We start from the raw sequence: 17659 nt of genomic DNA, 5'->3' as shown, positions 1-17659 counted from the left end.
GTGTGGATTACAGTGCACGCAACGTGCGGCAGAAATGCGTGTCTCATCTGGAAATGGGGAAATTCGAATTTGCCGCTCGTCTCCTTTTAATAAAGACACGGCTCCAGTTGGTGTTGATTTTCCTGTCTCTACAGATTTGGTAAGTGAGCGACCAGTGCTCTTTATTTGTTTATTCAGATGGCAAAGTTATAGTTCGTATCCTCAGCAGTACTCTTTCAGTGTTTAAAGACGGACCTCAGTCAAATGATTTCTAAATTAATAAAGTGTACCGTACGTTAATATCACTACAGTATTATAGATTGAAAGATCGGCTGTAAATGCTGCTCTCAGAGTGTAAACATGTAAGCACCACTATCAAACTTACCCTCGTGTAGGATTTGACAAGAATAACACGCAAGGCTTTCTGACGCTACTGAGTGCATCTAAGAGAAATGCAGAGGTTTATTTTCTTTCATTCCCAGTGCAGTATCAAACATTGTATTAAAAATAGAAGCTTCCAGCAATTCCTTGAATCATATACTTCACTTGTCAAGAGGGGCATGAATGAAATTCCTGAATGAAAGAGCCAAACTGCAGTTAAAGGCCAACATTTAACAATTTGGCAAATAATTTGATTACTGTTTTCTGTTACTGTTCTGTTCTGTTATTACTGATGTCCATGTAAACACAGTCACCGTTTTTCTGCCCTGCGTCTGGGTGTTTGTTTTGCCTCTGTGAAAATCAGCACGTGCCCAAACCGACACTCCCACTTTTATGCTAATTTTTACAGACCTTCCCTCTTTCCCTCCTCTGTCACACCCCCTAAATAGAGCTGAACACGCCCACTTTCCTGAGTTTTTCCAACGTAGAGGTGTGAAAAAACCCTGCTGAAACAAGGGGGTTTCATGGCCCTTTAAAATGTCCATGTAAAGAGTAGGGTTGTAATCCCAGTGTCCAGGCCAAATTCCCTCCATCGGTTTTTACCCATTATGTCCTCCCAGTCATCCCCATCCACTGAATTGGCTCTATCATTATATAGCAGGTGTGTGGTGAGCAGTGATGACAGTACATAATATCTGACTAGATATTTTTTTCAGGATACTAGTATTCAGCCTAAAGTGACATAGGCAAGTCATTGTATAACAGTGGTTTGTTCTTTAGACAATCCAAAACAAATATTGCTAAAGGGGTATAATAATATGGACCTTAAAATGTGTTTTTTTTTTTTTAATTAATGCTTTCTTTCCAGCCAAAACGAAACTTACCTGCTACATTAAATATCACTTGAATAATATTTGAACAGGGATAAATATTTCACAGGAGGGATATTATTTAATTTTTCTTATAAATAAATATCATATACCAAAAAATCCATAACAAATACACATTTCACAGGATTTTGCCCGTATATAACAGATATGATTTTAATTTGTGTATACAGTAGCATGTAATGAGACTTGGATTCATGGGCAAATTAATGAATGAACGGTGTTTTCTTTCCCCTTTTATCTTTAACTTTATCTTTTAGCTTATTAAAGTAAATAAACCAGGTCAAAATCGCATTATTGTAGATGACCTAAAAATCTTCCAATCTCTGACACTTCTACTTCCATCCAGTAGAGGTCGGTGTTGTCTTGGAAAAGCGCTGTGTGTGAACACTGGGAAGTTTATATAGAGAAGTGATTATTGCTAACGTTACAAAAGGTAAAATCAGCACTTTTGGAGTGCTCTCAGTGAAAACGAATTCAAAGGAAGTTAAAAAGATTTCTTCCACTCTTATCTTCTGGATGATGAAGGCCACACTTAAGGTATTGTTTGCGAAATATAAAAGACTTTGTTTACCTTGACGGTTAATGGTTTGTTGACGGTCTTTTGGCTAATTGTTGTTAACGCATATATAAGGATTTTGAATTTTAGGGATGTTCATTTCACTTGTTAGTTTTGTATGAAGAGCCTATAATTTACTGTTACCACTAATTTCTCATGGTTTGCACTATCCCTGCTGAAATATCCAGCTTAAATCAGCCTAGGGTGGTTGGCTGGTTTTAGCTGGTCGACCAGCCTGGTTTTAGAGGGATTTTGGCCATTTCCAGCCTGGTCTTAGCTGGTCAGGCTGGAAAATGACCAGCTAAATCTAGCTAAAAACCAGCTTGACCTACCTGGTTTAAGCTGGAAATAGCTGGTTTTGGCTGGGCTTCCAGCCTGGCTGCTGGTCAAGCTGGTTTTAGCTGGTCATCTCCCAGCCTGACCAGCTAAGACCGGGCTGGAAAAGGCTGGAAACCAGCCTGGAAATGTCCAAAACCCTTCTAAAACCAGCCTGCTTGACCAGCTAAAACCAGCCAACAAGCCTAGGCTGGTTTAAGCAGTTTCTTTTTCAGTAGGGCACAAATAGGACATTGTACTGGATACCTTTATTTAATACCCTAATTAAATAAAGAAACCAGTATCCTCTCTTGGCTGTATTTCTGAGCTAGAGTTTCGTTTAGGACTGTCTTTTGTAATGTTTTTCAAGGAATAAATTAGATCCATACCTTACCACACAAGGTATCTTGATATGTTCTGCAAATGAAGCTAATGTCCACTCCAGTGAAGAAAATTAATAAAATCACGTTCACTTTAATTAATAAACAATCCAGTAAAAAAAAAAGAAGACTTAAAAACAATCACAATAACTAAACAAAATCCTTTACATTATCCTCCGTTGACAATAGAGGGCCTAAGACATTCAGTACACAGAAGTCAGTTAAGCGAGCTGCTGGTCTGTCTGCTCCAGCCTTTTATACAGTATTCCAGCCTTGAACACAGGCATGCCTTTAATCTTTTAAGCTATCAATGTTTGATGTACTTGAGAATGTCTAAAAGTTTAATATACTCTAGGATATCTCATCTGTTACTACGTTGAAGAAATCCCTTTGAGTAGAATCAGAATCTTTATTGTCGTTGTATAAAATACAACAAAGTTTACGTTTGGCCTTCCCTTCAGTGCAGTCCTATTTATCTAATGCACAGGTGTCAAACTCAGTTCCAAAAGGGCCACAGCTCTGGACAGTTTAGTTCCAACCCTAATTAAACACACCTGATCAAACTAATTGAGTCCTTCAGGCTTGTTTGAAACCTACAGGTAAGTGTGTTGGAGCAGGGTTGGAACTAAACTGTGCAGGGCTTCGGCCCTCCAGGAATTAAGTTTGACACCCCTGGTCTAAAGCAACAACAATAAAAAAAACTTTTGTTTTTAAGGTATTGAGGGCCAAGTTATTATCAGTGCACCATAAAGCCAGTTTATTTACTTCATCTCTCTATGCGGTCTCATCTCTATCTGTGATGAGCCCAACCACTGCAATATCATCTGCAAACTTCAGGATAGAATTACTATAATGGAAGGTAGTGTAATCGTGTGTATAAAGAGTGTACAGTAAGGGACTCAGCACACATCCCTGTGGGGAGCCTGTACTAAGGCTGAGTGCAGGAGAGACAAGGTGCCCTACCTTGACTTTCTGTGAAGACTCATCATATACTGATTTAGTAGTGGTGTAACGAATCACAAATCTCATGGTTCGAATCACACAGTAGTTTTGTAGTCACGGGTCGGACTATTTTTCAGATCAGTCAAGAAGTGGAGGACAAATGTCATTTGCTTTGCATTTATTACAAACAACTGTACTGCAAGACACTTGATTTAAACAAACAGAACTTAGAAACTGTAGTTTGATTATGAATACATGAAGAAATAATCAGCTGAATAGAAATAAATAGTAAAATATTCAGTACTGTGAAAAATTCACTGTAACTACTGTTGCTGATAACGCTAAATGTAGAAATCTGACATTATAATTTGTACAAACCATTTTTTTTTTTTTTTGCCAAAAATCACAAGGTATGTGTCATTATATTTAGGACATACATAGTTGAACAATAACATTTATGGTGAAAAAAATTTAAGTAAAACAAATCAATTAAAAGTGATTTATAGATCATATTTAAATTCAGCTTATACTGAACAAAGGTCTGTACAAAACTAACTTAAAGGACAATATAAATGTATACAAATCAAATCAAAGAGAAAATGCTTGAAGATTGCATATTTTCTTTACTCATTTTTTATTTTTTTTACAGAATGAGGGCATATATATATACAGTTGAAGTCAGATAATATAATAATTAATAAAATTTTCCCAAATGATGTTTAACAGAGCAAGGATATTTTCACAGTATGTCTGATCATGTGTTTTTCTTATTTGTTTTATTTTGGCTACTATAAAAGCAGTTTTACATTTTTTTTCAACCCATTTTAAGGTCAAAATTATTAGCCCCTTAAAGCGATATATTTTTTTCGATAGTCTACAGAATAAACCATCATTATACAATAACTTGTCTAATTACCCTAACCTAGTTAACCTAATTAATCTAGTTGAGCCTTTAAATGTCACTTTAAGCTGTATAGAAGTGTCTTGAAAAATATCTAGTCAAATATTATTTACAGTCATCATGACAAAGATAAGGCTTCTGTGTGGAGTTTGCATGTTCTCCCTGCCTTTGCGTGGGTTTCCTCTGGGTGCTTCGGTTTCCCCCACAGTCCAAAGACATGCGGTACAGGTGAATTGGGTAGGCTAAATTGTCCATAGTGTATGAGTGTGTAAGTGTGGATGTTTCCCAGAGATGGGTTGCAGCTGGAAGGGCATCCGCTGCGTAAAAACTTGCTGGATAAGTTGGCGGTTCATTCCGCTGTGGCGACCCCGGATTAATAAAGGGACTAAGCCGACAAGAAAATGAATGAATGACAAAGATAAAATAAATCAGTTATTAGAGATTAGTTATTGAAACTATTATGTTTAGAAAAAAATCTTCTCTACGTTAAACTAGAAATTGGGGAAAAAAATAAACAGGGGGGCTAATAATTCTGAATTTTATATATATATATATATATATATATATATATATATATATATATATATATATATATATATATATAAAAACAAGAACAATTATCACCAGTGTGTCAACTAACATCTGTCTGGTTCAATAAGATAAGACAAATTAAAACTGTAATTAATGCCTAGTTCAGACTGCGTGATTTTAGCCCTGATTTTGGCTCGCCGACAGGTTTTGAGAAATCGCCGACAAATGCCTGAAATCACAGGCAAATCGCTGCTCGTGCACGTGAGTGACAATCACACAGTATGAACTATCAAAGACGCCATCTGAGAGAATCGCCGATGAGTCGCCGATGCCTGTGAGATATTTGGCGTGCTAAATATCTGGAGCTGTCGGCGATTCAAATCATGCCGTGTGAAATGAGCTTTGACTGAAAATACCATCAGCGATCGCCTACAGCCAATGAAAGAGCGGCATTCACTTGTGTGTGCGTGTGTGTGTACCTGCTGCAGGCCAGCGGGAGGCTGGGGAAGATGTTAAAAGCGCTCTTTTTTTGATTTATTTGGACCCACGAAATGGAGGAATATCTAGTGGAGGTTTGACTGGACTCAGGAGCAACTGTCTGTTTGACGTTTCATACAGAAAGAAATGAGTTTATTATCAACGTTGAGGAGAAATGGCTAATTCCCTTTAAACCCTGGTGAGCAAACATGTACATGTTCAACCCCATTAAAGGCTTCTTTCTCATTATGTAGTTAATAACAAAAGATATACGACGTGTTTTTGGCTGTGAGACATAGTTTGGACGAAGTTGTCGGCGATTCTTCCTATAGTAAAGTCATGCAATGTGAAAGTCCCTGTCGGCGATCCATCTTGCAGTGTAAACAAAGCAGCGACGAAAAGCTAGCCCAGATAGTCATGCAGTGTGAAAACATCTGTGACACGACTACTCTGAAAATCATGCAGTCTGAACTCGGCATAAAAGTTCTCCAGTGTTTCAATTAACAAACTTTAATTTCTGGTAAGCTAATTTAAAGAGCCCATTTTATGGGTTTTTAAAAATGACCTTCCACATCGAGTGTAACACAAGTAAATTAAAACATCTAGCTGAGCCTTAAATCTGAAAGTGAACCGTGTTTAATTGATTCCTCAAAAAAAAAAATAGTCGACACAGTGTTGTTTATATAAATTGCCTTGAGTTCAAACCTTTTGCCATTGGAAAAGATGATTTTGCCATCACTGAGAGATGCGGTTGTGGGGAATAAACGGTTGAAGTGTATTTTCAAAACAATACCACAGTATAGCCAACCTTGTGCTGTGTTTTCTGATGATTAATACAATACCATGCAGTTCAACGTGGGATTCACTGGCCGTTTGATATTAAAGGAAGGATCAGCAAAGACTAATAAGGTACAGGACTTTGTAAAAGTCTGTGTAAAAGTAATCGATAATTATCCTTACATTTTATAACACATTTCATAAATTTTCTTTGACATTCAACTTTCTATCAAAGGAGCTGTTTAAAATATGTTAATGATCCAAACAACATGTTTCTGTTGGTATTGTTCGCTCATAGTATGCATCTCTAACTCTTTATTTATCTTTGAGCAATTGATATTGTATATGAATCATTTCTGAACAGGCTTATCGTTGTTTTTATTCTGCAATTGGCGTAATAGAATTATACTTGACAAATGAAATTTTATATTTGATTTATTTTTAATTAAATTGTAAATTTTGAGGATACTTTTGTTGACCCTTGGAGTATTATGGCCAGTGTGGATCAAATTAGAGAATCACAGGTGAATTGAGCAATGAGCTCTTCATCGTAGGTTAAACACATACAGGGACACTGGAGCATTTTAAAGCCGTGAAGATCAGTCGATTCATCAGCAGATCACTCGTATGTCAGCTTATAGACAGACCAGTTCCTCCTACTCCTGTTGCTCCTGTTCCTCTTTCTCTTGTTGCTCCTGCTCCTGTTCCTTTTGATCCTGTTGCTCTTGATCCTTCTGTGATCCTCCTCTTGATCCTCCTGTTGCTCTGTTCCTCCTGCTCCTCCTGCTCCTCCTGCTTATGTTCCTCCTGCTCCTGTTCCTTCTCCTGTTGCTCCAGTTCCTCTTGCTCCTGTTGCTCCTGCTCCTCCTGTTCCATTTCCTCCTGGTCTTGTTCCTCCTGTTCCTGTTCCTCCTGCTCCTCCTGCTCATGTTCCTGCTCCTCCTGCTCCTGTTCCTCCTGCTCATGTTCCTCCTGCTCCTCCTGCTCCTGTTCCTCCTGCTCCTCCACCTGCTCCTGTTCCTCCTGCTCATGTTCCTCCTGCTCCTCCTGTTCCTGCTCCTCCTCCTGTTCCTCCTGTTCCTCCTGCTCCTGTTCCTCCTGTTCCTGCTCCTCCTGCTCCTCCTCCTGCTCCTGTTCCTCCTGCTCATGTTCCTCCTGCTCCTGTTCCTCCTGCTCCTGCTCCTCCTGCTCCTCCACCTGCTCCTGTTCCTCCTGCTCCTCCTGCTCCTGTTCCTGCTCCTCCTGTTCCTCCACCTGCTCCTGTTCCTCCTGCTCCTCCTGCTCATGTTCCTGCTCCTCCTCCCGTTCCTCCTGCTCCTCCTGCTCCTGTTCCTGCTCCTCCTGCTCCTCCACCTGCTCCTGTTCTTCCTGCTCCTCCTGCTCCTGTTCCTCCTGCTCAAGTTGCTCTTGTTCTGTTTGCACTTGTTGCTCCTGCTCCTCCTGTTCCGTTTCCTCCTGGTCTTGTTGCTCCTGCTCCTGTTCCTTTTGCTCCTGCTCCTCTTGCTCCTCCTCCAGCTCCTGTTCCTCGTGCTCAAGTTGCTCCTGTTCTGTTTGCACTTGTTGCTCCTGCTCCTCCTGTTCCGTTTCCTCCTGGTTTTGTTGCTCCTGCTCCTGTTCCTTTTGCTCCTGTTGCTCATGTTCCTCCTGCTCCTGTTCCTCCTGTTCCTGCTCCTTCTGCTCCTGTTCCTCCTGCTCCTGATCCTGGTCCTCCTGTTCCTGCTCCTCCTGCTCCTGTTGTTCCTGCTCCTCTCGCTCCTGTTCCTTCTGCTCCTGTTCCTCCTGTTCCTGCTCCTGTTGCTCCTGCTTCTCTTGCTCCTGTTTCTTCTGCTCCTGTTGCTCATGTTCCTCCTGCTCCTGTTGCTCCTGCTCCTCCTGCCCTTTTTCCTCCTGCTCAAGTTGCTCCTGTTCTGTTTGCACTTGTTGCTCCTGTTTCTCCTGCTCCTGTTCCTCCTGCTCCTGCTCATTTTTCTCCTGCTCCTGTTCCTCTTGCTCCTGTTCCCCCAGCTCCTTCTGCTCCGGTTCCTCCTGCTCCACATGTGGCTCCTGTTCCTCCTGCTTCTCCCTCTCCTGTTCCTGTGTCTCCTGCTGCTCCTGCTCCTGTTGCTCCTGCTCCTCCTGCTCCTGTTTCTCCTGCTCATGTTGCTGCTGCTGCTCCTCCTTTTGCTCCTGCTCCTGTTGCTCGTGCTCCTGTTGCTCCTGCTCCTGTTCCACCTGCTCTTGTTCCAGTCCTCTTGCTCCCAAGCCTGCTTCTTCTGCTCCTCCTCCTCCTGTTCTTCCTGTTGCAAATCTAAATCCTCTTGCTAATACACTTGTTGCAGCTGTTCCTGCTGTTGCTTTAAAACTGCCTAATGCTGCAACTCCCGCTTTGGCTATTGTTGCTGGAATTAATGCTTGGTTTTTTACTGATATTACTTGTTTCAATAGAGCTACCACATTCATCACTTTGTATATAGCCTGTAGTATTGTGCTCGTAGCATGCTGTAAATATGTTCTTGTAACTGCCACTATTGCTGCTCCTGCTATTGCTCCAACTACTGATGATCCTCTCTGTGACCATCCTATTAATGATAGCAGGGTTGCTGGAGCTGTTCCTGCTATACCTCCTGCTATGGCTGAACTTGCTGCTCCCACCATTTCTGCTTCTCGCCTCACTTCTGGTTCCCGTAATGATCTTAAAATGTATATACCCCCTCCTGCTGCGGCTCCTGCTGCTGCTCCTGCAACTGTGTTAACTACTCCTGTTGTTCCTGCAATATCTATTAATACTGCAACTACTGCAACTGTCAGTGCCGTTATTGTTATGTTTAGAGAAGTTTGTGTCCATGTTTTTGCTGGTTTACCTCCTGAAAAAAAAAAAGATTAAGAACTTGTATGAAAAAAAAGTTCCAAAATTAAAGAGCATATTGTAGGTTAAAAAACTATTTAAATAAAGGTAGAATGGTTTGTGAAAATACTCTATAATACCATAAAATGCCATATTAATAGTTTTACAAAACGCAAGCGCACAAATTTTAAAGTAAATGTGGCTGTTTTCCCACTTCCGGAAAATTTGCGTTTTATTCTTACTACCCGGTGACGTCAGACTGGGGACTTTTTCGACAGGCGCACACTGTTTACAGTGAAGCAGAGTAGCATATTAGAGATGCGCAGATGGCGGTTACAGCCGCGGAATCCGCGGATAAACCGCGGATCGGGCGGATGACGTGACGAAAAATAATATTTTAATTAAATTCGGGCGGGTGGCGGGCGGTTGTACTGTTTTGTACACATAGCTGGCGCACCAACGAAAAAGCCTAGGACTGACTTCACAGAATGAGAGGAGGAATCGGATACACTAATTCTGGATGAAGTACAGAAGTCTTCCTCTACAAAATTAAGTATAGACGGATCAGCAGAGGAAAATCTACTTTCCTTTTGGGAGAAACAAGGCAGTCATTCCCACGACTACAGCACCTTGTCAAGAGAATTCTATGCATTCCAGCAACAAGTGCTGCGAGCGAGCGCTCCTTCAGTGCAGCAGGGCGCATTGAGGCCAGGCGCTCTCGTCTGAAGGTAGAAATGATGTGTCAAAATGCGTTTTCTATTAGGCTACAATAATAAAAAAAAATTGTACAGTACAGTGCGTTTCATTTAGGCTATTTATTTATTTATTTTTGTCCCTGTGCACCGATTGGAGACGGAGTTCACTGCTGATATTCTGAGAGCTTTATAGGGGTGCTTCTCATTTCTTATTTGTGTATCCTTGTTTCCTTTCCTTGCTTTCTTTCCTCGTCTTTCCACCCCTATAGGATGCGAGGGAAGGACGCAAGGAAAAGACTCAAGGACCGACCGAGGAATCGAATCAAGTAAAAAGACACGTCCTCGTATTGTTTAGCGTCACTTCAAAGCGTCAATTAATGCTGGATTAGACTTGCACGTTTGGATTAACTGCATGTCATTAAAGTCATTCTCTATTGTCTAATAATCAATAAAGAAACATTCATTTAATAATAAAAAGGAATAAGCCATTCAAATAAAGAGCTCAGTCAGCAGATGGTGGGCGGGTGCGGTTTTAAAAATTGGTCAAAAATGTTAGTGCGGATGAATGGCGGACGGATGATGAGTTTTATGATGCGGTTGCGGATGAAATAATAGCCCATCCGCGCATCTCTATAGCATATAGCTGAATGGGTTGTTAGTTTTGGTGTAATTTATCATCTTCGTGATTAGGGCTGGGCGATAATTCGATAACGATAATTATCACGATATATAATTCTTTGATAAAACAATAATGACTATTCGATAATTGCTCGATAATATGTACGCACTATGCATAACGTTGTGCAGACATTTTGCTGCCTGCCCTTCCGAGTGCCGCACACAGTATACAAGTTTACAGCCAAACAGTGTTTGTTGCAATTGAAGGAGTAAGAAAAGAATAAGGTCAAAAAGGTCAGAGTCACAGACATTGTTGACAAGAAACATCACTAGACTTCAGTAGTCTGGAGCTACTTCGTTTTTTTGCAATCCGACACAAAACTCGTGCCATCAAAAGCAGGCAACACCGCACACCTGTTTCATCATTTATAACTATACCACCCTTATGAAGATGCAACGAAATTACAAACCCAAACTAGTGTTGGTAAACCAGCGCAACTACCCAGCACAGTCTCATTTCATCATTTTCAAAAGCTGTGCCATACGAGAAAAGTATATTTGAAAGAAAATCTAGTTCCTACTTTACTCTTACACACATTTGGCTCTATTTTGACGGTTCATGTGCAAAGCGCAGGGCGCAAACGCATTCAGGGCGTTTCAGAATCCAGTTTTGCTTATATGTGGATGGAAAAATTCGCTTTGCGCCGTGGCGCATGGTATAAAAGGGTTGAGCCTATTTTCTTGATGAGTTATAGTTGTGTTTTGAGAATAAACTAATCAGAGTCTCATCTCCCATTCTCTTTAAGAGTCAGTTGTGTGGCGCCATAAGCGCATTCGCTATTTACATGATGTAAAGTAAGTGTAAGTGGAAAAACTGAACCTTTCACTAGCAAGAATCAGTTAAACAGAGCATCTACAGTGCGAGAATGAGGGATAAATTATTAACTTTCACTTTCGCTCTCGTGGATAGAAAACCTTTACGCTCAGACATCAATTAGTCTATAAATAATTAATTTAGTTTGTTAAGCGCAAAGATTTGTTTTAAAACTATTTCTAAATTCAGTTCTAATTTCCAGCAAACGAATAAATTAACAACAATAACGAAGTGTGCTCAAAAACCTGAGTTATATCCTAAAACACATGCTGTGCCCCATATGGTCTAAAACCTGACAGGTGGACAAATCCAAGCTTGTTTTTAATAAAACAAATATAAATATGGATATATTAAATAATACTGCTAATAATAATAACATTATACAAAAGCAAATTGTTATGAATGAACTGAAAAAGCCTCCCGAGATAAAGAAAGCATGAAGGCAGTGTTTTTTTATATTTATGTAGGCTAGAAAATAATATGTTTTGTAATATTTAAATTTTTTAGATTTATATCCTATATATATCCTTAATATTTTAATTCTTTTCATTTGTATAGATATTTGCGTATTGCTCTATATCTTGTGTGTATTTGTCACAGGCTCGGTCCCAGTTAATCCCCTCACCAACCAGCAGAGGTCCCGCTCGCCCGACTACTGAAGTCATAAGAACTCCATTACCCACAAGACCCCGCGAGACCTTGATTACCGTCCAGCTGAAACCCATACACACACACGCTTATAAGCCCTTCTCGCCTGTCATTCTGTTCGAAGTCTTGTTTTGCTCTGCATTCAATTCCAAGCGTTTTTTCCCACATTATCTGACTGTTTACTGTTGCCGACCCGGACTGTTTGTGTACCTGTGATTCTATGCCGCCTGCCCAGATCCTAGCCTGTATCCTCGTCTATGTATCTTTGCTGCCTGCCTACGACTTTGCTTGTGACCCGACTTTGAGTGAGTTCCCTGATTTGATCATCTCGTCTGTGAAACGTACATCTGCTTCTTTATTTGTGTTGTTTTCAATAAAGACGCTGCAAATGGATCCCACTTCGTCTGACTCATCATCCCAGTATTAAGCAGTGTTTAAGCGAGGCGCACAACTAACGCACTCTGCGCTGGACTTTAGATCGACTTTGTTCTGGTCTATTAAAAAATCTATTATAGTTTCTCAAAATAGCAACGCACCAGCAATACACCTCAACACGCCTCCCTTTTTCGACCAGAACGCCTATGGGCGCACATATGAGCGCAAATGCATTTAAATAGCGTGGCGCAAAACGTCAAAACAAGCCAAGCTGAAACTAGCAAACAACAATTGCGTCGCGCCCTGCGTTACATTGCGCTCAAAAGACTTTACTTGCCTGTGTCGCTTGATATTTTACCGTCTTTACTTGATGGAGGATTTCTCATAATCGCATCAGGACTCAGCTCCTTGTCGTCTTCACAGTTTTTTTTTCTTCCCAAGCCGTTTAACCTTCTGGAAAGGGCAACAATTCAGTATATTGCATCCAATTGTAAAGTAACTGGAGTACAGAGGTTTATATGCTTTATTAATTGATAGTAAAACAATAATAAACTTTTTATTATGTCAAGTTGAAAGCATTTCAATATTCAGCGAGGATGGTGGTATACAGCGCATACATTTTTACATCATGTTAAACATCTGTTTGTTTTGCTTGGATTCATTTGTTGCTATTAGAAATGAATTATTACATCACTTATCAAAGGTAAAGTTGTGTTTTGCTTTTAAAATACTACTTTAGCATAGTAAGCATCAGTATATTTTGCTGGGATTTATTTTTTGCTTGTAGAAAGGAATTATTTATTTAACTATTAAAGTAGTTTTTTTTTTTTTGCTTTTTAAATAGAGCTTCTTGCTGTGAGGCGACAGCAGTACTGCGCCGCCACAAGTTGATATATTTAGAGAAGGTTATTCTTTTGAGAAAAAGGGGAAATGTTGTGTTTTGTGTTGAGAAGTTTACAGTAATTCATGGTTACTTCAAACATGTAATGTAAAACTGCACCACCTGAGACTCCAGTTAGAAAGTGTAGAAAAAATGTTGAGCAAACAAAGGGAGAGGAAGATGAAGAAAGGAGTGGCTGGGAATGAGCTTTTTACAGTGTCTGCTATAATGTTAATGTTGTTTTTGGTGTGTTTACATAGATGAATATGGCCACTGTGTAAATGCACAGTATAGTTAGGATCGTATTGCCACAATCTATCGTTATGGTGACATAATATATGTTTTCAGTCATTTCCTAAAGATAAATACCATAAAATAACATGACTGCAATAACTACAGCAGTGGCGATCGTCTGATCTGAAGCGAGAGATCGCGATGACATATGATGACGTGTGCAAGTGCTGTAGTGGTGTCCCAATTAATAAAGTGGTAAATTTTTAAGCCCTTCCCCTTCACACTCTGTTTTAAGGGCCAAGGGGATGGGGTAGGGATGCAAAAATAGATGTAGGATTGGGCCTTAATGTCACATCACTAGCCTATCCGGCGTTTCCAGAGTTTCATGTATTTTTGTGTGTTTCATTTTTAATTTTTCCACTTTAACTGCAGTTCGGTAGTTTCACTTTCATTCAGCAACATATCGATCATTCCCCCTTGACAAATATTGGATGAGAATATGAAGTAAGGACTGGTGGAAGAGTGTTTTTTATTTGCTTTTGTTTGCCTGTAAAAGACTGTTCTCACTCTCAGGTCACATCATTCAAAAGAAAAGGCCCATATTGTCGCCTAATAATGTCAGCAGACTGGACTGTTTTAGCAACGGGCTGAATGTAAAGGAGGACTAAGCAAAATAGTTTCTACTTTATAATTAATGTTCTCAAATCACAGCAATACAACTTAACAACGAGTGCAATTGTTTGTATTCAATACTTAATTATTATAGTTTTCCATTTTCCACATCTGCAATGCCTGTATTTTGGCATTTTTTGCAGTCCACTTAGAATCCAACATGGAAATAGTTTTTGTTTATTATTGCCATTGATTGTTTTGACATTCAAATTGCACTTACATACCTGTGTTTTTATTTCTGTAATAAATATGGCTGTCAAGCCAACAGATTGAGGATCTTGATGGTTTATTGCGGGTATATTGTTTACATGAAGACATCTGTGTTACAAGCTAAGCAAAAATTATGATAAACAATCATATTTTCAATTTAAATAGTTTGTCTTGAGTTTCCATTAATTTGATTAGCCAAAATTAAAAGTTTCAGTCTTTCAAATGCGATTAATCGTGATTAATTTTAAAAAGTGTGATTAATTAGTTAATATTTTTAACCGATTGATAGCACTAGTATGTCTGTGCGTGCTTGCGTGTGTGTGTTTGTGTGTGTGTGTGTGTGTATATATTTTTTTTCCAACACAAACATAATAGTTTTAATAACTCATCTCTAATAACTGATTTTGACTAGATATTTTTCAAGACACTTCTATACAGCTTAAAGTGACATTTAAAGGCTTAATAGGTTAATTATGTTAACTAGGTAGGTTAGGGTAATAAGGCAAGTTATTGTATTACAGTGGTTTATTCTGTAGACCAGTGGTTCTCAAAGTGGGGGTCGGGACTCCCCGAGGAGTCGCGGGACAATGAAGGGGGGGGGGGTCACCTGGTGATTTCCAAAAATCTATTTATTTTTATTAAACCATAAGAATTACCAGGTTTTATCCATAACTATACTGAAAAGAAAGAAAAAAATTATGTTTATAGTTACTATATAGTTAATATAATAGCTTATAGTTACTAGTTCTATTGGATTGCGACCCCTGAAGTAATTACAATATATTAAAGACACAGCAATAGCATCAGATGCAGCAGATTGATTTTAGGTTAAACTTTCTGGCACATGTACAGCTCTCATACATACATAAAAAAAAAAAAAAAACGAAGAATAGACTTGGGTCTGTTGGTGTGTGTGCGCCATTGCATGCAAGGTTTCTGTATTTATAACCACCTCAGAGGATATTGGGGGTCACGAGTCGCTGGCATTGTTATTTTGGGGGTCGCAGGCTGAAAGGTTTAGGAACCCCTGCTGCAGACTATCGAAAAAATATTGCTTAAAGGGGCTAATAATTTTGATCTTAAAATGATTTTTAAAAAATTAAAAACTGCTTTTGTTCTAGCCGAAATAAAATAAATAAGACTTTCTCCAGAAGAAAAAATATTATCAGACATACTGTGAAAATGTTCTTGCTCTGTTAAACATTATTTGGGAATATAAAAAAGCCAGCCAGAACAAAATGCATACAACAAATCAACCATTATGAAAATGTAATTAAAAACACAAAGAAAAAGGCATATTAGATTTCAGTCAACTTCAGCTAGCAATCAACTAGATTAGATGAGCACAGTCGGGGGTAGAGTGAACTGATTTTTGAGTTATTTAATAAATAGTCATTTGAATTCGAAATGAACATTGCTTAATTTTCTTTGCCAGGGTAATGCTCTGCCCACAGCAGCAGGCTATATACACCTGATATACAAAGTGTCAAAAATGGAAACACATTTTTGCTGCTGACATTTATAAATAATTATTGCTAATTGGTACAAACAGTAAATACTGACAAACCTGAAGTCTGGATGTTGAGAGTTGCTGAAAATCATATGACAGGTGTGTCTTGGATTCCTGAATCACCTGAGTGATTAAAATCTTTTGAATGGTGCATTAAAATGTGGGCTTAAACACTAATACTCAGCTTATAAAAATACATGGCAGCCAATCAGAAGTGATGTGTAGACAGCAGCTTTCCAGGGCTGGATGTCTTTCTACATAGTTCAGTCCGGTTTATCTGGAAGTCTACTAGCATCGACAAGATTCTTTACATGCTGTTTCAAGCCAAATTTAATTTTGAAGTTCCTTGAGTACATCATACACTTGTAGCTACAGATATGGCTACTGAGAACGCATGTTTCTGCATGCGCAGTACTGCAATTTTTCACCCGCAGTCACGCACTTTACTGCAGTCAGGGGCGCAGCTAGGGGGTGGGTGGGGTTAGTTAGGACGATTCTAGCCCACACATTTAGGGGGCCCCCAAAGACATTATCAAGGGCCCGCGCAAGGGCCCCTCCCACTCCCCCTCACTTTCATCCCCGATCACAATGTCCCCCTCCACCACCCACCTCGCTTTTCACTTTCATCCGCGATCACAACGTCCAACCACCCCCGCCCCCCTTATTACTTTCATCCGCGATCACAACGTTCCTCTCCACCCCCCAGCTCACTTTTTACTTTCATCCGCGATCACAAGGCCCCCCTTTCCCCCAGTCTTCACTTTCATCCACAATCACAACGTCCAACCACCCTCGCCCCCTCTTCACTTTCATCCCCGATCACAATGTCCCCCTCCACCACCCACCTCGCTTTTCACTTTCATCCGCGATCACAACGTTCAACCACCCCCGCCCCCCTTATTACTTTCATCCGCGATCACAACGTTCAACCACCCCCGCCCCCCTCTTCACTTTCATCCGCAATCACAACGTTCCTCTCCACCCCCCAGCTCACTTTTTACTTTCATCCGCGATCACAAGGCCCCCCTTTCCCCCAGTCTTCACTTTCATCCGCAATCACAACGTCCAACCACCCTCGCCCCCTCTTCACTTTCATCCACAATCACAATGTCCAACCACCCCCGCCCCTCTCTTCTTTTTCATCCGCAATCACAATGTCCAACCACGCCCGCCCCCCCCTCTTCACTTTCATCCGCAATCACAACATCTACCCCCCCCTCTTCACTTTCATCTACGATCACAACGTCCGCCAATAAAACATGTGAAACATTTACATCATTTGAAGCATCCCTGCACAGAGTGGTCAATTTAAAGATTGTACTAAATCAACCCAAGGGACTTTATCTATCATGCCTGTTATCGTTTGCAATGTCTCAGTGCGACTGGTACAATGGTCTCATTCCCTCAGAAATAGACATACTCAAACAATAGATATAGAACTTCAGGTATCATTTGAATCACTGCCATGGGTGTGCCTTTCCTCTAGGCAGAAACTCTTCCACTATATGCAAATGCCTTTTGTTATTCTACACACCCCTTTCCTCGAGGCAATTCTTAGAATTAATACTTAAGGGAAAGTTTATAAATGTTCGGGGCATTTTTGTTATCAGATCAGCCCATAGCTTGAAGCTCTAATGCTCCATTCTATGTATACTTTGAATTTAGGAAGTCAGTGTATTGATTGTTTATGAATTGACTGGATGAATTGGCATAATACACATTTATCTGGCTAATAAATTGTTATGTTTTGAACAACTCAAACAGAGTTCATGTTATTATCTCTAGTAGATTACGTTAAGTCCATAACACCTCAAACCCCTGTACAGCTTAGCAAGGGACTAAAACATGATAGACGGAGCAGCGTGGCATGCTATACGATGTTCTTAGAGATCCGACTAACACATTGGAACTAATTCATGTATACTCTTAGACTGTAAAAGGCTATCTAAGGGGATAGATCTTCATCTCTAAACTTATTATACTATTTGAA

The 17659-nt window shown here is 39.9% G+C and overlaps 2 protein-coding genes across 3 annotated transcripts in view; one reads left to right on the top strand and one right to left on the bottom strand.

The window, feature by feature from the left end:
* The first annotated feature begins 1567 nt into the window (after positions 1-1567).
* trim35-19 (tripartite motif containing 35-19) overlaps positions 1568-17659 on the top strand; it is a 34626-nt gene continuing 18534 nt past the window's right edge. Inside the window, exon 1 of one of the 2 annotated variants that reach the window (XM_073944047.1) lies at positions 1568-1601. The gene's annotated coding sequence lies outside the window, so the exon portion shown is untranslated. Of the gene's footprint in view, positions 1788-17659 lie in introns of both variants that reach the window. The other variant, XM_073944046.1, reaches the window with a different exon arrangement.
* LOC101882702 (uncharacterized) lies at positions 6573-15809 on the bottom strand. Its single transcript, XM_073944023.1, has 3 exons — positions 15727-15809; positions 12501-12616; positions 6573-8972 (listed from the first exon to the last, which is right to left on the bottom strand). Exons 1-3 carry the CDS (start codon positions 15759-15761, stop codon positions 6760-6762), a joined length of 2364 nt encoding a protein of 787 aa, XP_073800124.1. The 5' UTR covers positions 15762-15809; the 3' UTR covers positions 6573-6759.

This window comes from Danio rerio, chromosome 3, assembly GCF_049306965.1.
Source record: "Danio rerio strain Tuebingen ecotype United States chromosome 3, GRCz12tu, whole genome shotgun sequence".
NCBI lineage: Eukaryota > Metazoa > Chordata > Actinopteri > Cypriniformes > Danionidae > Danio > Danio rerio.
The sequence above is the reverse complement of the archived record's forward strand: the minus strand, read 5'-3'. Positions and strand labels throughout refer to the sequence as shown.